The following is a 22260-nucleotide window of genomic DNA, read 5'->3' as shown; positions in this document are numbered from 1 at the left end:
ATGATGCAGCTATGTAAGACCCTCGTCTGACCCCACTTGGAGTACTGTGCTCAAAGAACAAACAAAGAACAAAGAACAGTACAGCACAGGAAACAGGCCCTTCGGCCCTCCAAGCCTGTGCCGCTCCTTGGTCCAACTAGACCAATCGTTTGTATCCCTCCATTCCCAGGCTGCTCATGTGACTATCCAGGTAAGTCTTAAACGATGTCAGTGTGCCTGCCTCCACCACCCTACTTGGCAGCGCATTCCAGGCCCCGACCACCCTCTGTGTAAAAAACGTCCCTCTGATGTCTGAGTTATACTTCACCCCTCTCAGCTTGAGCCCGTGACCCCTCGTGATCGTCACCTCCGACCTGGGAAAAAGCTTCCCACTGTTCACCCTATCTATACCCTTCATAATCTTGTACACCTCTATTAGATCTCCCCTCATTCTCCGCCTTTCCAAGGAGAACAACCCCAGTCTACACAATCTCTCCTCATAGCTAAGACCCTCCATACCAGGCAACATCCTGGTAAACCTTCTCTGCACTCTCTCCAATGCCTCCGCGTCCTTCTGGTAGTGCGGCGACCAGAACTGGACGCAGTACTCCAAATGTGGCCTAACCAGCGTTCTATACAGCTGCATCATCAGACTCCAGCTTTTATACTCTATACCCTGTCCTATAAAGGCAAGCATACCATATGCCTTCTTCACCACCTTCTCCACCTGTGTTGCCACCTTCAAGGATTTGTGGACTTGCACACCTAGGTCCCTCTGTGTTTCTATACTCCTGATGACTCTGCCATTTATTGTATAACTCCTCCCTACATTATTTCTTCCAAAATGCATCACTTCGCATTTATCCGGATTAAATTCCATCTGCCACGTCTCCGCCCAATTTTCCAGCCTATCTATATCCTGCTGTATTGCCCGACAATGCTCTTCGCTATCCGCAATTCCAGCCATCTTCGTGTCATCCGCAAACTTGCTGATTACACCAGTTACACCTTCTTCCAAATCATTTATGTATATATCACAAATAGCAGAGGTCCCAGTACAGAGCCCTGCGGAACACCACTGGTCACAGACCTCCAGCCGGAAAAAGACCCTTCAACCACTACCCTCTGTCTCCTATGGCCAAGCCAGTTCTCCACCCATCGAGCCACTTCTCCTTGTATCCCATGAGCCTTAACCTTCTTAACCAACCTGCCATGTGGGACTTTGTCAAATGCCTTACTGAAATCCATATAGACGACATCCACGGCCCTTCCTTCATCAACCGTTTTTGTCACTTCCTCAAAAAACTCCACCAAATTAGTAAGGCACGACCTCCCTCTTACAAAACCATGCTGTCTGTCACTAATGAGATTGTTCCGTTCTAAATGCACATACATCCTGTCTCTAAGAATCCTCTCCAACAACTTCCCTACCACGGACGTCAAGCTCACCGGCCTATAATTTCCTGGGTTATCCCTGCTACCCTTCTTAAACAACGAGACCACATTCGCTATCCTCCAATCCTCAGGGACCTCACCTGTGTCCAAAGAAGCGACAAAGATTTCCGTCAGAGGCCCAGCAATTTCACCTCTCGTCTCCCTGAGCAGTCGAGGATAGATGCCATCAGGCCCTGGGGCTTTGTCAGTTTTAATGTTCCCTAAAAAACCTAACACTTCCTCTCTTGTAATGGAGATTTTCTCTAACAGATCAGTTCTGGTCGCCTCATTACAGGAAGGATGTGGAAAAGATTGAAAGGGTGCAGAGGAGATTTACAAGGATGTTGCCTGGATTGAGTGGCATGCCTTTTGAGGATAGGCTGAGGGAGCTCGGTCTTTTCTCCTTGGAGAGACGTAGGATGAGAGGAGGCCTAATAGAGGTATATAAGATGTTGAGACGCATAGATCAGAGGCTTTTTCCCAGGGTGGAAATGGCTGCTACGAGAGGACATAGGTTTAAGGTGCTGGGGAGTAGGTACAGGGGAAATGTTAGGGGGAAGTTTTTCACACAGAGGGTGGTGGGCGAGTGGAATCGGCTGCCGTCAGTGGTGGTGGAGGCAAACGCAATAGGGTCTTTTAAGAGATTCCTGGATGAGTACATGGGACTTAATAGGATGGAGGGTTATAGGTAGGCCTAAAAGGTAGGGATATGTTCGACACAAACTGTGGGGCCAAAGGGCCTGTTTTGTGCTGTAGTTTTTCTATATTTCTATGTTTGAGGTTTGTTTCCTGCTAGTTTGGATAAAAAGGGGGTGCTGCTGGGTGGATGAGCTAACTGAAGATGGCACCATGGTATATGAAGCCATATAAGCAGGGGGAGTAACAAGCAAAATGTAGGGGTAGTATGGAACAGTATAGTCACAGAGATTGAAACTGTTCTCTGCAGCAAAGATTTCAAATCCAGACAACTACTCAAATCTAGAGAGGAACTTGCAGTGGGAGGGGAGGACCCAATCATTGTGGTCCCTGTAGATACCAACGACACAGGCAGGACAACGCAGGGAGTTCTGCATAGTCAATATGAGGAGCTTGGCACCAAATTTAGTACCTCAAAAGGTTATAATCTCTCAATTGCTACCTGAGCCATGTGCAAATTGGCAGAGGACAAATCACGCAAGGGAGATGAATATGTGGCTCAAAGACTGTTGTGGGAGTGGGTCTTGTTCATAGGGCACTGGCACCAGTACTGGGACAAGTGGTCACTGTACTATTGGGGCAGTAAACACCTGAACCATGCTGTGACCAGTATTTTAAATTAATTAATGGGGGCAAGAGATCAAACTTGGGATGATGTAGTAAACCAAAGAGTAGAAACGTGACAAAAGTGAAAGATATTATTATGGGAAATGAAAAACATACAATGACAAGACGGGATAGAGAGCAAATTAACAGTAAATCAACAGATGAGGTTGTAAGAAGAAAAGTAAAATCTCTTTGTGATTCAGATAAAGCACTCGAAACAAAACAGATGAACAGAAGCAGACAGAAATAAAGAATGATTTGATAGTCATTACAGAGGCATGGATGCGGGATGACAGGTATTGGAGCCTGAATATTGAAGGATGCAGGACATTTAGGAAGGACAGGAAGTGAGGAAAAGGTGGAACATAGAACAGTACAGCACAGAACAGGTCCTTCGGCCCACGATGTTGTGCTGAGCTTTATCTGAAACCAAGATCAAGCTATCCCACTCCCTATCATCCTGGTGTGCTCCATGTGCCTATCCAATAACCGCTTAAATGTTTCTAAAATGTCTGACTCCACTATCACTGCAGGCAGTCCATTCCACACCCCAACCACTCTCTGCGTAAAGAACCTACCTCTGATATCCGTCCTGTATCTCCCACCACGAACCCTATAGTTATGCCCCCTTGTAATAGCTCCATCCACCCGAGGAAATAGTCTTTGAACGTTCACTCTATCTATCCCCTTCATCATTTTATACACCTCTATTAAGTCTCCCCTCAGCCTCCTCCGCTCCAGAGAGAACAGCCCTAGCTCCCTCAACCTTTCCTCATAGGACCTACCCTCCAAACCAGGCAGCATCCTGGTAAATCTCCTCTGCACTCTTTCCAGCGCTTCCACATCCTTCTTATAGTGAGGTGGCCAGAACTGCACACAATATTCCAAATGTGGTCTCACCAAGGTCCTGTACAGTTGCAGCATAACCCCACGGCTCTTAAACTCCAACCCCCTGTTAATAAAAGCTAACACACTATAGGCCTTCTTCACAGCTCTATCCACTTGAGTGGCAACCTTTAGAGATCTGTGGATATGGACCCCAAGATCTCTCTGTTCCTCCACAGTCTTCAGAACCCTACCTTTGACCCTGTAATCCACATTTAAATTAGTCCTACCAAAATGAATCACCTCACATTTATCAGGGTTAAACTCCATTTGCCATTTTTCAGCCCAGCTTTGCATCCTATCTATGTCTCTTTGCAGCCTACAACAGCCCTCCACCTCATCCACTACTCCACCAATCTTGGTGTCATCAGCAAATTTACTGATCCACCCTTCAGCCCCCTCCTCTAAGTCATTAATAAAAATCACAAAGAGCAGAGGACCAAGCACTGATCCCTGCGGCACACCGCTAGCAACCTGCCTCCAATCTGAAAATTTTCCATCGACCACCACCCTCTGTCTTCGGTCAGACAGCCAGTTACCTATCCAATCGGCCAACTTTCCCTCTATCCCACACCTCCTCACTTTCATCATAAGCCGACCATGGGGGACCTTATCAAACGCCTTACTAAAATCCATGTATATGACATCAACTGCCCTACCTTCATCAACACACTTAGTTACCTCCTCAAAAAATTCTATCAAATTTGTGAGGCACGACTTGCCCTTCACGAATCCGTGCTGACTATCTCGGATTAATCCGCATCTTTCTAAATGGTCGTAAATCCCATCCCTAAGGACCCTTTCCATCAATTTACCAACCACCGAAGTAAGACTAACCGGTCTATAATTACCAGGGTCATTTCTATTCCCTTTCTTAAACAGAGGAACAACATTCGCCATTCTCCAGTCCTCTGGCACCATCCCCGTGGACAGCGAGGACCCAAAGATCAACGCAAAATCCACACATCACAACAACAACCAAAAACAAAAACCAAAACAACCAAAACCAACCAAACCCAAACCCCCACACAAAAACCCCCACCCCAAACCACAAACCAAATCCTCCCTCCGAACATCTATTTCCTCCAGCCTATTAGCCTGTAACACCTTCTCTTCCTCAAAAACATGGCCCCTCTCCTTGGTGAACACTGAAGAAAAGTATTCATTCATCACCTCGCCTATCTCTACTGACTCGATACACAAGTTCCCACTACTGTCCTTGACCGGCCCTAACCTCACCCTGGTCATTCTTTTATTCCTCACATAAGAGTAAAAAGCCTTGGGGTTTTCCTTGATCCGACCCGCCAAGGACTTCTCATGTCCCCTCCTAGCTCTCCTCAGCCCCTTTTTCAGCTCATTCCTTGCTAACTTGTAACCCTCAATCGAGCCATCTGAACCTTGTTTCCTCATCCCTACATAAGCTTCCCTCTTCCTTTTCACAAGACATTCCACCTCTTTTGTGAACCATGGTTCCCTCACTCGGCCATTTCCTCCCTGCCTGACAGGAACATACCTATCAAGGACATCCAGTATTTGTTCCTTGAAAAAGTTCCACTTTTCATTCGTTCCTTTCCCTGACAGTTTCTGTTCCCAACTTATGCCCCCTAATTCTTGCCTAATCGCATCATAATTACCCCTCCCCCAATTGTAAACCTTGCCCTGCCATACGGCCCTATCCCTCTCCATTGCAATAACAAAAAACACCGAATTGTGGTCACTATCTCCAAATTGCTCTCCCACAACCAAATCTTTTAACACTTGGCCCGGTTCATTTCCCAGTACCAAATCCAATGTGGCCTCACCTCTAGTCGGCCCATCCACATATTGTGTCAGGAAACCCTCCCGCACACACTGCACAAAAACTGCCCCATCCAAACTATTTGACCTACAAAGGTTCCAATCAATATTTGGAAAGTTAAAGTCCCCCATGACAACTACCCTGTGACCCCCACACATATCCATAATCTGCTTAGAAATTTCTTCCTCCACATCTCTATTACTATTTGGGGGCCTATAGTAAACTCCTAGCAACGTGACCGCTCCTTTCCTATTTCTAACTTCAGCCCATATTACCTCAGTGTGCAGATCCCCCACGAAGTGCCTTTCCGCAGCCGTTAAACTATCCTTGATTAACAATGCCACTCCTCCACCTCTTTTACCAGCTTCCCTACACTTAGTGAAACATCTATACCCCGGAACGTCCAACAACCATTCCTGTCCTTGTTCTACCCACGTCTCCGTAATGGCCACAACATCGTAGTCCCAAGTACCAATCCACGCCCCAAGTTCATCTACCTTGTTCCGGATGCTCCTTGCATTGAAGTAGACACACTTCAACCCACCTTCCTGTCTACCAGTACCCACCCTTGACCCTGATACCTTCCCCAATACCTCACCACCCTCACTGACTTCTGGACTACAACTCCCTTTCCCACTCCCCTGACAAATTAGTTTAAACCCCCCTGAAGAGCCGTAACAAATTTCCCTCCGAGGATATTGGTGCCCCTCTGGTTCAGGTGCACCCCGTCCTGTTTGTACAGGTCCCACCTTCCCCAGAACGTGTTCCAATTATCCACGTATCTGAAACCCTCCCTCCTACACCATCCCTGCAACCACATATTTAACTGCACTCTCTCCCTGTTCCTCAACTCGCTATCACGTGGTACCGGCAACGTACCAGAGATGACCACATGTTTTGTCTTGACTCTCAGCTTCCAGCCCAGCTCCAGAAATTCCTGCTTTAAATCCCCGTCCCTTCTCTTACCTATGTCATTGGTACCAATGTGCACCACGACTTGTGACTGTTTCCCCTCCCCCTTCAGAATCTGGAAAACACGGTCTGAGACATCACGGACCTTGGCATCCGGTAGACAACATACCATCCATGAGTCTCTTTTGCTGCCACAGAACCTCCTATCTATCCCTCTAACTAACGAGTCCCCAATAACTATCGCCCTCCCGCTCTCCCCCTTTCCCTCCCGAGCCACAGAGACGGACACAGTGCTGGAGATCCTCTCACTGCGGCTCCCCACTGGTATGTCGTCCCCCTCAACCGTATCCAAAGCGGAATACTTGTTGCTAAGGGGAACGACCACCGGGGATCCCTGCACGGACTGCTTCCTCCCAGCCCCTCTCACCGTCACCCATCTGTTTTCAATCCTCGGAGTAACTGTATTCCTAAAGCTTGTGTCTATGGCCATCTCTGCGTCCCTGATGATCCTCAGTTCATCCAACTCCAGCTCCAGTTCCCTAACACGGTTTTGGAGGAGCTGCAGATGGGTGCACTTCCCACAGGTGTAATCAGTAGGGACACTGTCATCGTCCCTCACCTCAAACATAGTGCAAGAGGAACATTGCACTGCCTGCACACCCATCCCCTCTAGATACCTTGCCAGTACCAGGTAGAAAGTGCAAAAATGAATTCAACTCACCCCTACTCGCCCTTACTGCCTAAGCCCTGTGAGCCAAAGTCTTATAGCTCACACTCTGCTTTCCACACACTCCACAGCCCGCTCCCGACGCTGCCCGCTGTATACTGCAGCCTACCTTTTATACTTCACGCGCTTAAAAAACCCTTCCCAGACTCCTTTGCTGCCCACTTCTAGTTTTCACTTTAAACTTGAAAAACTGCTGTTAAAGTAAAGGCCAAAAAAATACACACACTAGCTGACTAATTAAATAAATAAACAATTCAATTAATCCAATTAATCTCTCACCAGCACTGCTGCTTTCAATCACCCCTCTCAGCTTGCTCCAGTGGATCAATGAGGGGGAACCTCCCAGGTAACTGACTTTTAAAGTTAAAATAAAAACCCTTCCCAGACTCCTTTGCTGCCCACTTCTAGTTTTCACTTTAAACTTGAAAAACTGCTGTTAAAGTAAAGGCCAAAAAAATACACACACTAGCTGACTAATTAAATAAATAAACAATTCAATTAATCCAATTAATCTCTCACCAGCACTGCTGCTTTCAATCACCCCTCTCAGCTTGCTCCAGTGGATCCTGGGATGGGTCTGTCAGTTATTGATAGTGTTAGCACATTAGAGCGGGATGATCTAAGTTCAGGGAACCAGGATGTAAACGTGGTTTGGGTAGAGATGGGAAATTATAAAGGTAAGAATTCACTTGTGGGTGACTGGTGCAGGCCCCCAAATAGTAACAGGGAGGGTGGAGCATAAAGGTAGAAATAATAGGGGCTTGCCAGAAAGGCAAGGTGATAACCATGGGACATTTTAATCTATTGGAAAATCTAGAAAGTCGACTTGGTAAATTCATCGAGTATTTTCAGGAAAGCCTGCACTGACAATCCCACCCAGGCCTTATGCCCGTAACCCCATTAATTTATGTTACTGATCCCATTGACACTAAGGGTTAATTTAGCATGCCCAATCAACCTAACCCATACATCTTTGGAGTTTGGGAGGAAACTGGAGCACCCAAAGGAAACCCATGCAGACACAGGGAGAATGTGCAAACTCCACACAGATATACCAAGGCCAGAATCGAACTGGAGTCCCTGGCACTGTGAGGTAGCAGTGCTAACCACTGTGCCGATACTTCACAGTACAGATATATTCCAACAAGAAAACTTCCAAGGGACGGACACATCTGTCATGTTAACTAGAAAGGTGAGTTTGGAAAATGAATAATGGAAAACAAGGAGAAGGCAGATGAATTGAGTTTTCAATATAAGGGATACAAGTAACATCCCAGAAGCAGCTTTACATCAGGGAATGGAAGGATGAAGGGACTCAGGAAAATTACAATCACCAGTAAAGTGACACAGTAAATGGTTGGAACTGTGGATAAAGTGCTGGGTCCCGGTGTACCTTATCCAAGGGTCTTAAAATAAGTGGCTAGTGAGTCTGTTGATGCATTGGCTTTAATTTTCCAAAACTCCCTTAATTCAGGGAAGGTCCATTAGATTAGAAGATAGACAATGTAACTCCATTATTCAAAAAGGGAGAGGAACAGAAAGTGGAAAACTACAGGCCAGTTAGTTTAACATCTGTCGTACAGAAAATGTTAGAAGCTATTATTAAAAGTTATAGCAAGGCACTTGGATAAGTTCAAGGTAATGAGGCAAAGTTGACATGACTCTGTGCAAGGGAAATCATGTTTAACCAAGCTCTTGTAGCTCTTTGAGAAAGTAACATGCACTGTTCATAATGGGGAACCAGTGGATGTACTTGTATAGATTGCCAAAAGGCATTTGAGAAAGTGTCACATCAAAGGCACCACTGGAGATTAGAACATTAAGAGGTAACTTGGCTGAAACATACAAGACCCTGAGGAGTCTTGATGGGGCGAATGTGGAAAAGATATTCCCCCTTCTGGGAGAATCAGGACTAGGGATCACTGTTTAAAAATCAAGCAGTAGCCCATTTAAAACAGAAATGAGGCCATTCTTGGTCTCTGAGGGCATGAGTCTTTAGAACTCTCTTCCAGAAAGGACAGTTGATGCAAAGTCTTTGAACAGTTTCAAGGCAGAGGTAGATACATTCCAGGTAGGCAAGGGGTTTATAGACTATCAAGGGTATGTGAGATGCAGATATGAGGTTACCATCAGATCAGCGATTATCTTATTATAGGGCAGTGTAGGCTTGACTAAACAAATGACCTAATTCTGCTCCTTGTTTGTATGTTCTTAACAAGGGAGGTGGTAACACTGTGGTACTATCACTGGCCTAGTAATCCAGACACCAAAAGATGCTTTGGGGACCCAGATTCGAATCTCACCACAGAAGATGGTGAAATTACAATTCAATAAAAATCTGGATTGTGACCATCAAACAATCATTGATTGTCATATTAAAAAACCTGCCATCCTTACCTGGTCTACATACGACTCCACATCCACAGTTATGCTGTTGACTTTTAAAAGCCTTCCGAAATAGTCTAGCAAGCCACTCTGTTGAAGATAACTTAGGGTTGGGCAATAAATGCTGACCCATGAATAAAAAATTGATCCCAGTCCAGTACACACAGTAACATTGATCCCAGTCTAGTACACACTGCACAGCAACACCCACCCTCCCCACCCCAATCTCATGTGCACATACTACACATCAACACTGATGCTAGCCTGGTACATCAAGCCAATGATTTGAGAAGGGTGGATGTTTCTTCCTCCAGTGCTCTCCTCACCTCTGTCTCCTTCAGCCTGTCTTCTAAGGCGATCTTTGGTCCTTGTACATTGTCACTCGCTTGCAAGCGGTCCTGGATCATTTGCATCCAGCCCTCAGCATTTGCTAAACACCTTCCAAAATCTTCCTCTGGGCTCATCTCAGCAACTGGAGCTGCAGAGATAGAACAATCCAGGCCTGAGACACAGGTAGTTGGTAGTTTCAAGGTCACTAGTTTTAGTGTGACTATTAACAGCCTGAATTGTGAGCCTTATTTAAAAGTAATTCATTAAAGTATATTTATTAGTCATAAGTAAGGCTTACATTAACACTGCAATGAAGTTACTGTGAAAATCCCCTAGTCGCCACACTCCGGCACCCGTTTGGGTCAATGCATCTAACCAGCATGTCTTTAACAATGTGGGAGAAAACCGGGGAACCTGGAGGAAACCCATGCAGACATGGGGAGAATGTGCAAACTCCACACAATGACCCGAGGCTGGAATCAAACCAGGGTCTCTGGCGTTGTGAGGCAGCAGTGCTAAACACTGTGCCACTGTGTTAGAAAGTTTATAGCTTTTATAATTATAAACATTAATACTTGACAAAGCAGCTTGCTGGGTTACACACCAATCCATCTTTAATATCCACCCCTCCGCCATAGAACCACACAAGCCCAACAATGCAGAAAAAGGCTATTCGGCTCATTGTGCCTGCACCAATTCTCTGAAAGAGCGCTCCGCCCCAGGTCCCACCTCCAACCCCAGGCCCAGGCTCCACAGCCCCACCACCACTATCACGGACTCCCCGCCAGCCCCACCATGCAGGCCCCACCATGCAGGCCCCACCACCACCACCACCACTATCACGGGCTCCCCGCCAGCCCCACCACGCAGGCCCCACCACCCCCACGCCCCACCCCAGGACGCCCGGGCCCCGCCCCAGGCCCACCATCCCCGGCCCGGGCCCCGCCTCACCCGCACCCCAGGCCCCGCAACCTCCATCCCGGGCCCTGCCCCTGGTCCCCACCACCCCCGCCCCAGGCCCCACCCGTGAGCCCCACCACTCCCCGCCCCACCCCCGAGCCCCACCAACCCCGCCCCTGGGCCCCGCTCATGAGCCCCACCACCCCCGCCCCAACCCAGACCCCGCCCCACCCCCCCAACACCAAGGCCCCAACCCCCAACCCGCAGGCCCCGCCCCACCCCACAGGCCCCGCCCCACCCCCCAACACCCAGGCCCCGCACCACCCCCCCAACACCCAGGCCCCGCCCCACCCCCCCAACACCCAGGCCCCGCCCCACCCCCCCAACACCCAGGCCCCGCCCCACCCCCCCAACACCCAGGCCCCGCCCCACCCCCCCAACACCCAGGCCCCGCCCCACCCCCCCAACACCCAGGCCCCGCCCCACCCCCCAACACCCAGGCCCCGCCCCACCCCCCCAACACCCTGGCCCCGCCCCACCCCCCCAACACCCAGGCCCCGCCCCACCCCCCCCAACACCCAGGCCTGGCCCCACCCCCCCAACACCCAGGCCCCGCCCCACCCCCCCAACACCCAGGCCCCGCCCCGCCCCCCCAACACCCAGGCCCCGCCCCGCCCCCCCAACACCCAGGCCCCGCCCCACCCCCCAACACCCAGGCCCCGCCCCACCCCCCCAACACCCAGGCCCCGCCCCACCCCCCGCCCCACCCCCCAACACCCAGGCCCCGCCCCACCCCCCAACACCCAGGCCCCGCCCCAACGTAGGCCCTGCCCCAACGTAGGCCCCACCCCAACCCCCAACCCAGACCCCACCCCACCAACCCAGGCCACCCCCCCCCCAACCCAGGCCCCACCCCACCCCTGGCCCAACCCCACCCCACCCCTGGCCCAACCCCACCCCACCCCTGGCCCAACCCCAGCCCTTATTGTACAGGAACTCTTACAGACTCCAGATACAGTAGCTGCCAAACTCATAGGAGCAGAGAAGCAGGTACCCGGGACACGGCCACCGGGAGGCTCCCCTCAGTCACTCACTAACCTGACCTGCTCCTTCCCTCACTGTGGCTGGAGCTCCCTTTCTAACAGCACAGTGGGTGTACCTACACCTCGGGGCCGCGGCGGCACCAGAAGCAGCTTCACCGCCACCTGTCTGGGGGCAGTCCGGGATGGGGAAGGTACCAGCCCCGCCAGCAACGCTCAAACCCCGGAGAGCGCCCGCTCCGAGGCCCGGGCCCCGGCCGCCGATCCTCAGCCGCGACCCAGACCTTGCCCTCGCGGCTGGAACAGGCGGCAGACGGTGACCGGGGACGGACAGGGTTGTCAGGGCAGGAACGGGCCCAGATTGCCGGGCGGCCTCAGGAGTTGTGAAGCGAGGTTTTTAACTGGCCTCCGAGCGCTCCAAACACAATTAGGCCAAAGCCTCGGTCTCTCCCAGATCGAAACCGCAACCTCACCAGTCCCACTCCCACAGATGCGCCGCTCCGCTGCCACCTGTCAATCACACTGTGCAGGAAGGGGCGGGGCCAGATAGGGGCGTGGCCAGTCAGCAGGAGGGGCGGGGGTAGATAGGGGCGTGGTCCGTCAGGAGGCGGGGCACGGAGAAGGGGCAGGGGTAGATAGGGACGTGGTCAGTGAGGAGGCGGGGCACGTCAGGGCAGGTCCACTGGGCTGGGAGTGGGCGGGGCCCTCAGGGGGCGGGGCCGGGGTCTGGTTTGGGCCTTGAGCATTCTGAAAGCGAGAATGGGCAAATGGATGGGAGGGGAAAGAAGGCGCCTCGGGATGGGGAGAGCACAACCCGAGCGTTGTAGGAAAATCAATGGGGTTTTCAAAGGAGAATTAGATGATTATCTTAAGAACAAATTTGCAGAGCAATGGAGGTAACGTGGAGGAACAGAACTAGGTGAGTAGCTCTTGCAGAAACACAGCATGGACATGATGGGTCAAATAGCCTCTTTTAGAATTGTTACAATTTTATGGGATACTGGGCTTTTAAGTTGAGGTCACCCAAATCTCTGCTGCCCATATCCCTACTTGCAGCAAGTTCTGTTCCCTTATTATCCCTGTGGCCTCTGACCTACATTGACTCCTGGTCAATCAACACCTTCATTTTAAAATTCTCATCCTTGTTTTCAAATATTTCCAGTAAGAAGTTTAACAACACCAGGTTAAAGTCCAACAGGTTTATTTGGTAGCAAAAGCCACACAAGCTTTCGGAGCTCCAAGCCCCTTCTTCAGGTGAGTGGGAATTCTGTTCACAAACAGGGCATATCATAGAATCATAGAATCCCTACAGTGCAGAAGGAGGCCATTCGGCCCATCGAGTCTCCAGACAAGACAGCCAGTGAAACTCTTCAGGTCCAGGCAGGCTGTCTTGTCTGGAGACAATACACATCTTTTTAGCCTGTCTTGATGCTCTCTCCACTCACGTTGTTGGTATCTTAAAGACTTGATTAGTTGTAAGTATTCGATTCCAACCATTATTCGTGTAAATTGAGTCTGTGTCTTTATATGCCCTGTTTGTGAACAGAATTCCCACTCACCTGAAGAAGGGGCTTGGAGCTCCGTAAACTACCAAATAAACCTGTTGGACTTTAACCTGGTGTTGTTAAACTTCTTACTGTGTTTACCCCAGTCCAACGCCAGCATCTCCACATTCAAATATTTCTACAGCTTCACCCTCTCCCTATCTCTAATCTCCTCCAGCCCCACAACCTCTGAGATATCTCAATTCCTCTAACTCTTCACTGAGATCTGACAGGCAAGGCAGATGAACTCAGAGCATGGATGCGTACATGGGACAGGGATATTATAGCTATTACTGGAACATGGCTAAAGGAGGGACAGGACTGGCAGCTCAATGACCTGCAAGACGTGCCGGATCATCGACACGGATGCCATCATCTCACGTGAGAACACCATCTACCAGGTACACGGTGCCTACTCTTGCAACTCGGCCAACGTTGTCTACCTGATACGCTGCAGGAAAGGATGTCCCGAGGCATGGTACATTGGGGAAACCATGCAGACGCTACGACAACGGATGAATGAACACCGCTCGACAATCATAGAATCATAGAAACCCTACAGTGCAGAAGGAGGCCATTCGGCCCATCGAGTCTGCACCGACCACAATCCCACCCAGGCCCTACCCCCACATATTTACCCGCTAATCCCTCTAACCTCTGCATCTCAGGACTCTAAGGGGCAATTTTTAACCTGGCCAATCAACCTAACCTGCACATCTTTGGACTGTGGGAGGAAACCGGAGCACCCGGAGGAAACCCACGCAGACATGAGGAGAATGTGCAAACTCCACACAGACAGTGACCCGGGCCAGGAATCGAACCCGGGACCCTGGAGCTGTGAAGCAGCAGTGCTAACCACTGTGCTACCGTGCCGCCCAGGCACCAGGCAAGACTGTTCTCTTCCTGTCGGGGAGCACTTCAGCAGTCACGGGCATTCAGCCTCGGATCTTCAGGTAAGCGTTCTCCAAGACGGCCTTCACGACACACGACAGTGCAGAGTCGCTGAGCAGAAACTGATAGCCAAGTTCCGCACACATGAGGACGGCCTAAACCGGGATGTTGGATTTATGTCACATTATCAGTAACCCCCACAGCTGGCCTCCTGGACTTGCAGACTGTCCTGTCTGGAGACAATACACATCTCTTTAACCTGTGCTTAATGCTCCCTCCACCCACATTGTCTGTATCTTTAAGACCTGGCTGGTTGTAGGGATTCGCATTCTAATCAGTATTCTGTAACTTGATTTTGTGTCTCTGTGCACTGTCTGAGAGCACATTTCCACTCCATCTGATGAAGGATCAGCGCTCCAAAAGCTTATGGTGTTTGCTACCAAATAAACCTGTTGGACTTTAACCTGGTGTTGTGAGACTTCTTACTGAGCTCAATGTTTCAGGGTACAGATGCTATAGGAAAGATCGAGGAGGGGGAGTTAAAGTTTATTTATTAGTCACAAGTAGTCTTACATTAACACTGCAATGAAGTTACTGTGAAAATCCCCTAGACGCCACACTCCAGCGCCTGTTCGGGTACACTGAGGGAGAATTTAGCAGGGCCAATACACCTAATCAACACGTCTTTCAGACTAAGGGAGGAAACTGGAGCACCCAGAGGAAACCCACGCAGACATAGGGAGAGTGTGCAATCTCTACACAGACAGTGACCCAAGCTGGCAATCGAACCCGGGTCCCTGGCGCTGTGAGGCAGCAGCGCTAGCCACTGTGCCACCCCCATCATGTCCATGCTGTGTCTCTGCAAGAGCTACTAACCTAGTTCTGTTCCTCCACGTTACCTCCATTGGTCTGCAAATTTGTTCTCTTAAGTTGCGTTTTAGATTTGGGAAAACATCACAGCAGTACTGAGAGGGGTTATTTCTGAGGGTTCGCCCACTGAGTCTATATGGGTAGAACTGAGAAGGGGGAAATCACTTTTAGGGTTTTACTATAGGCGCCCAAATAGTCAGCGGGAAATTGAGGAGCAAATATGTAAGGAGATTACAGATAGCTCCAAGAAAAATAGGGTGGTAATAGTAGAGGACTTTAACTTTCCCAACATGGACTGGGACAGCCATAGTATTAGAGGCTTGGATGGAGAGAAATTTGATGAGTGCATTCAGGAGGAATTTCTCATTCAGTATGTGGATGGCCGACTAGAGAGGGGTCAAAACTTGACCTCCTGTTGGGAAATAAGGAAGGGCAGGTGACAGAAGTGTCAGTGAGGGATCACTTTGGGACCAGTGACCATAATTCCATTAGTTTTAAGATAGCTATGGAGAACGATAGGTCTGGTCCAAAAGTTAAAATTCTAAATTGGGGCAAGACCAATTTTGATGGTATTAGACCGGAACTTTCAAAAGTTGATTGGGGGAGTCTGTTAGCAGCAAAGGGACAGCTGGTACGTGGGAGGCTTTCAAAAGCATGTTAACCAGGGTTCAGGGTAAGCACATTCTTTTTAGAGTCAAGAACAAGGCTGGCAGAAGTAGGGAACCCTGGATGACTTGGGATATTGAGGCCCTGGTCAAGAAGAAGGAGGCACACGACATGCATAGGCAGCTGGGATCAAGCGGATCCCTTGACAAGTATAGAGGGTGTAGGAGTAGAGTTGAGAGAAATTGGGAGGGCAAAATGGGACACGAGATTGCTTTGGCAGATAAGGCAAAGGAGAATCCAAAGAGTTTCTACAAATACATAAAGGGCAAAAGATTAACTAGGGAGAGAGTAGGGCCCCTTAAGGATCAATAAGGTCATCCATGTGCAGATGCACAAGAGATGGGTGAGATCCTAAATAGAATATAGAACATTACAGCGCAGTACAGGCCCTTCGGCCCTCGATGCGCCGACCAGTGAAACCAATCTAAAGCCCCTCTAATCTACACTATTCCAATATCATCCATATGTTTATCCAATAACCATTTGAATGCTCTTAATGTTGACGAGTCCACTACTGCTGCAGGCAGGGCATTCCACGCCCTTACTACTCTCTGAGTAAAGAACCTACCTCTAACATCTGTCCTATATCTCTCACCCCTCAATTTAAAGCTATGTCCCCTCATGTTAGCCATCACCATCCGAGGAAAAAGGCTCTCACTATCCACCCTATCTAATCCTCTGATCATCTTGTATGCCTCTATTAAGTCACCTCTTAACCTTCTTCTCTCTAACGAAAACAACCTCAAGTCCCTCAGCCTTTCCTCATACGATCTTCCCACCATACCAGGCAACATCCTGGTAAATCTCCTCTGCACCCTTTCCAACACTTCCACATCTTTCCTATAATGTGGTGACCAGAACTGTACGCAATATTCCAAGTGCGGCCGCACCAGAGTTTTGTACAGTTGCAGCATGACCTCCTGGCTCCGAAACTCAATCCCTCTACCAATAAAAGCTAACACACCATACGCCTTCTTAACAACCCTATCAACCTGGGTGCCAACTTTCAGGGATCTATGCACATTGACACCCAGATCCCTCTGTTCATCCACACTGTGGTGAACCACTGTTACTACATGTATGTACCTGGACACACCCATGCTGCACCTGGCCCGAGACTCCTCCCTTTCCACCTGGGACCGCTCACTTTCCACCCAGAGTGGGGTATAAAGGTGATGGTCCCTCCTCCTTGCCTCAGTTCAGACCAGGTCAGCTACAAGGGTGTACTCCTGTTCTCAGTGAATAAAAGCCTATTAGTTTTCCCTCACTCTCAGAAGTCTCCGCGTCGTAATTGATAGTGCATCAGACACTACCAAGTATCTTACCATTAGCCCAGTACTCTGTATTCCTGTTACTCCTTCCAAAGTGAATCACCTCACACTTTCCCGCATTAAACTCCATTTGCCACCTCTCAGCCCAGCTCTGCAGCTTATCTATGTCCCTCTGTAACCTGCCACTTCCCTCCGCACTGTCTACAACTCCACCGACTTTAGTGTCATCCGCAAATTTACTAATCCATCCTTCTACGCCCTCATCCAGGTCATGAATAAAAATGACAAACAGCAGTGGCCCCAAAACAGATCCTTGCGGTACACCACTAGTAACTGAACTCCAGGATGAATATTTCCCATCAACCACCACCCTCTTTTTTCTTACAGCTAGCCAATTCCTGATCCAAACCACTAAATCACCCTCAATCCCATGTGTCCGTATTTTCTGCAAAAACGTACCATGGGGAACCTTATCAAACGCTTTGCTGAAATCCATATACACCGCATCAACCGCTTTACCATCATCCACCTCTTTGGTCACCTTCTCAAAGAACTCAATAAGGTTTGTGAGGCACGACCTACCCTTCACAAAACCGTGCTGACTATCCCTAATCAAATTATTCCTTTCCAGGTGATTATAAATCCTATCTCTTATAATCCTTTCCAATACTTTGCCCACAACAGAAGTAAGGCTCACCGGTCTATAATTACCAGGGTTGTCCCTACTCCCCTTCTTGAACAAGGGGACAACATTTGCTATCCTCCAGTCTTCTGGCACTGTTCCTGTAGACAATGACGACACAAAGATCAAAGCCAAAGGCTCTGCAATCTCCTCTCCAGCCTCCCAGAGAATCCCAGGATAAATCCCATCTGGCCCAGGGGACTTATCTATTTTTACCCTTTCCAGAATTGCTAACACCTCCTCCTTATGAACCTCAATCCCGTCCAGTCCAACAGCCTGCATCTCCGTACTCCCCTCGACAACACTGTCCCTCTCCTGTGTGAATACCGACGAAAAATATTCATTTAGTGCCTCTCCTATCTCTTCAGACTCCACGCACAACTTCCCACTCCTGTCCTTGACTGGTCCTAATCTTACCCTAGTCATTCTTTTACTCCTGACATACCTATAGAAAGCTTTAGGGTTTTCCTTGAAACTACCTGCCAAAGACTTCTCATGTCCCCTCCTGGCTCTTCTTAACTCTTTCTTTAGGTCCTTCCTTGCCAACTTGTAACTCTCAAGTACCCTAACTGAGCCTTCACGTCTCATCTTAACAGAAGTCTCCTTCCTTTTTACAAGAGATTCAACCTCCTTAGTAAACCACGGTTCCCTCACACGTCTGCTTCCTCCCTGCCTGACAGGTACATATTTATCAAGGACGCGTAGCAGCTGTTCCTTGAACAAGTCCCACATTACAATTGTGCCCATCCCCTGCAGTTTCCTTCCCCAACCTATGCCAGCTAAATCTCACCTAATCGCATCATAATTTCCTTTCCCCCAGCTATAACTCTTGCCCTTTGGTATATATCTATCCCTTTCCATTGCTAAGGTAAACATAATCGAATTGTGGTCACTGTCACCAAAGTGCTCACCTACCTCCAAATCTAACACCTGGCCTGGTTCATTACCCAGTACCAAATCCAATGTGGCCTCGCCTCTTGTTGGTCTATCTACATACTGTGTGCTTTCCTGCACACATTGGACAAAAACTGACCCCTCCAAAGTACTCGAACTATAGCTTTTCCAGTCAATATTTGTAAAGTTAAAGTCCCCCAGAACAACTACCCTGTTACTTTCGCTCCTATCCAGAATCATCTTTGCAATCTTTTCCTCTACATCTCTGGAACTTTTCGGAGGTCTATAAAAAACTCCCAACAGGGTGACCTCTCCTTTCCTGTTTCTAACCTCAGCCCAAACTACCTCAGTAGACGAGTCCTCATCAAATGTCAGTTCTGCCACCGTAATACTGTCCTTGACTAACAATGCCACACCTTCCCCCTCTTTTACCACCTTTCCTGCACTTACTGAAACATCTAAACCCTGGAACCTGCAACAACCATTCCTGTCCCTGCTCTATCCATGTCTCCGAGATGGCCACAACATCGAAATCCCAGGTACCAACCCATGCTGCAAGTTCACCCACCTTATTCCGGATGCTCCTGGCGTTGAAGTATACACACTTCAAACCACCTTCCTGCCTACCAGTACACTCCTGCGACCCTGAAACCTCATCCATGACCTCACTACTCTCAACCTCCTGTACACCGGAGCTACAATTCAGGTACCCACCCCCCTGCTGAATTAGTTTAAACCCTCCCGAAGAGCATTAGCAAATTCCCCCCCCCCAAGATATTGGTACCCCTCTGGTTCAAGTGCAGTCCATCCTGTTTGTAGAGGTCCCACCTACCCCAGAAAAAGCCCCAGTTGTCCAGGTATCTGAAACCCTCCCTCCTGCACCATCCCTGTAAATGAATATTTCTCATCAGTATTTACAGTTGAGAATGGCATGGATGTTAGAGAACTTGGGAAAATAAATAGTGATGTCTTGAGGAGTGTACATATCGCAGAGAAGGAGTACTGGAAGACTTAAAGTACATCAAGATAGATAAATCTGATGAAGTGTATTCCAGGATGTTGTGGGAGGCAAGGGAGGAAGTTGCGGGTCCTCCAGCAGTGATATTTGAGTCATCGACAGCCTCAGGTCGATGAAGATGAAGATTGGAGGGTGGCAAATGTTGTGCCTTTGTTTAAGAAAGGCTCTAGGGAAAAGCCTGGGAACTACAGGCAGGTGAGCTTAACATCTGTAGTGGGTAAGTTGCTATCAGGTATTCTGAGAGACAGGATCTACAGACATTTAGAGAGGCAAGGACTGATTGGGGACAGTCAGCATGGCTTTGTGAGTGGAAAATCATGTCTCACAAATTTCATTGAGTTTTTTGAAGGGGTAACCAAGAAGGTAGAATGAAGGCAGTGCAGTTGATGTTGTCTACATGGACTTTAGCAAGGCCTTTGACAAGGTACTGCATGGTAGGTTGTTGCATAAGGTTAAATCTCACAGGATCCAGGGTAAGGAAGCCAAATGGATACAAAATTGGCTTGATAACAGAAGACAGAGCGTGGTTGTAGAGGATAGTTTTTCAAACTGGAGGCCTGTGACCAGCGGTGTGCCTCAATTATAGGCCAGTAAGTTTGACGTCGGTGGTGGGCAAGTTATTGGAAGGTGTGATAAGGGATAGGATCTACAAATATTTGGATAGACAGTGACTTATTAGGGAGAGTCAACATGGCTTTGTGCGTGGTAGGTCATGTTTGACCAATCTATTAGAGTTTTTCGAGGAGGTTAACAGGAAAGTGGATGAAGGGAAGGTGGTGGATGTTGTCTACCTGGATTTCAGCAAGGCCTTTGATAAGGTCCCTCATGGGAGGTTAGTTAGGAAAGTTCAGTCGCTGGGTATACATGGGGAGGTAGTAAATTGGATTAGACACTGGCTCAATGGAAGAACCATTATTCATGTAAATTGAGTCTGTGTCTTTATAAGCTCTGTTTGTGAACAGAATTCCCACTCACCTGAAGAAGGGGCTTAGAGCTCCGAAAGCTTGTGTGGTTTTTGCTACCAAATAAACCTGTTGGACTTTAACCTGGTGTTGTTAAACTTCTTTCAATGGAAGAAGGCAGAGAGTGGTTGTGGAGGATTGCTTCTCTGAGTGGAGGCCTGTGACTAGTGGTATGCCGCAGGGATCGGTGTTGGGTCCATTGTTGTTTGTCATCTATATCAATGATCTGGATGATAATGTGGTAAATTGGATCAGCAAATTTGCTGATGATACAAAGATTGGAGGTGTAGTGGACAGTGAGGAAGGTTTTCAAAGCTTGCAGAGGGATTTGGACCAACTAGAAAAATGGGCTGAAAAATGGCAAATGGAATTTAAAGGACAGCGAAATGAACAGCGAAGGAGCTGTGCTCCGAAAGCTTATGGTATTTGCTACCAAATAAACCTGTTGGACTTTAACCTGGTGTTGTGAGACTTCTTAAATGGAATTTAACGCAGACAAGTGTGAGATATTGCACTTTGGAAGGACAAACCAAAGTAGAACGTACAAGGTAAATGGTAGGACTCTGAAGAGTGCAGTTGAACAGAGGGATCTGGGAATACACGTACAGAATTCTCTAAAAGTGACGTCACAGGTAGATAGGGTTGTAAAGAGTGCCTTTGGCCTTTATAAATCAGAGTATCGAGTATAAAAGTTGGAGTGTTATGGTAAGGTTATATAAGGCATTGGTGAGGCCGAACTTACCAGAGTATTGTGTACAGTTTTGGTCACCTAGTTACAGGAAGGATGTAAATAAGATTGAAAGAGTGCAGAGAAGGTTCACAAGGATGTTGCCGGGACTTGAGAAGCTGAGTTAGAGAGAGATTGAATAGGTTGGGACTTTATTCCCTGGAGCGGAGAAGAATGATGAGAGATTTGATAGAGGTGTATAAGATTTTGATGGGTATAGATAGAGTGAATGCAAGCAGGCTTTTTCCACTGAGGCTAGGGGAGAAAAAAACCAGAGGGCATGGGTTAAGGGTGAAAGGAGAAAAGTTTAAAGGGAATATTAGGGGGGGCTTCTTCACGCAGAGAGTGGTGGGAGTGTGGAATGAGCTGCCGGATAAAATGGTAAATGGTACAATGGAGCAAACTTTTAACATTTAAGAAAAACTTGGACAGGTTCATGGATGAGAGGGGTGTGGAGGGATATGGTCCAAGTGCAGGTCAGTGGGACTAGGCAAAAAATGGTTCGGCACAGACAAGAAGGGCCTAAAGGCCTGTTTCTGAGCTGTAATTTTCTATGGTTCTATGGTACAAAGAAACAATGAGATTCCTCAGCAGCAGAATGAGGTGCTTCTGCAAAGAAGCAATGAAACTTTGAATGAAATGAGGCAGATTCTGCCTCAGATTGTAGTGCCTGCACGTTCTGGCCAGCAGCAGCCCAACGCAGAGACATCTAGACACACTGTTGACAGGAGAGGTCATGTCACAGGGATAGGGGAGACACAGAAGGAATGTAGTCTCTGTGGTGCAATCAGTTAGTACGTTCGGCTGTTAACTGAAAGGTTGGTGGTTCGATCTCACCCAGGGATGAAGTGCATTCGTCTTCAGGGAGGCACGGTGGTTAGCACTACTGCCTCACAGCTCCAGGGATCCGGGTTCAATTCTGGCCTTGGGTCACTGTGCGGAGTTTGCACATTCTCCCCTTCGGAGGTCTGTGTTTCCTCCCACAGTCCAAAGATGTGCGAGTTAGGTGGATTGGCCATGATAAATTGGCCCTTAGTGTCAGG

General features: G+C 48.5%; 1 protein-coding gene across 4 annotated transcripts in view; it reads right to left on the bottom strand.

The window, feature by feature from the left end:
* syne3 (spectrin repeat containing, nuclear envelope family member 3) overlaps nucleotides 1-12235 on the bottom strand; it is a 147609-nt gene extending 135374 nt beyond the window's left edge. For 2 of the 4 annotated variants that reach the window (XM_078234585.1, XM_078234588.1), the window contains exons 1-2: nucleotides 12166-12235; nucleotides 9749-9900 (exon numbers count right to left, since the gene is read on the bottom strand). In XM_078234585.1, coding sequence (XP_078090711.1) covers nucleotides 9749-9886 — 138 coding nt within the window. In that variant the 5' untranslated portion in view covers nucleotides 9887-9900; nucleotides 12166-12235. Of the gene's footprint in view, nucleotides 1-9748; nucleotides 9901-11750 lie in introns of all 4 variants that reach the window. The other 2 variants (XM_078234586.1, XM_078234587.1) reach the window with 2 other exon arrangements.
* Nucleotides 12236-22260: the final 10025 nt, after the last annotated feature.

Source organism: Mustelus asterias, chromosome 18 (genome assembly GCF_964213995.1).
Source record: "Mustelus asterias chromosome 18, sMusAst1.hap1.1, whole genome shotgun sequence".
Lineage (NCBI taxonomy): Eukaryota > Metazoa > Chordata > Chondrichthyes > Carcharhiniformes > Triakidae > Mustelus > Mustelus asterias.
The sequence above is the reverse complement of the archived record's forward strand: the minus strand, read 5'-3'. Positions and strand labels throughout refer to the sequence as shown.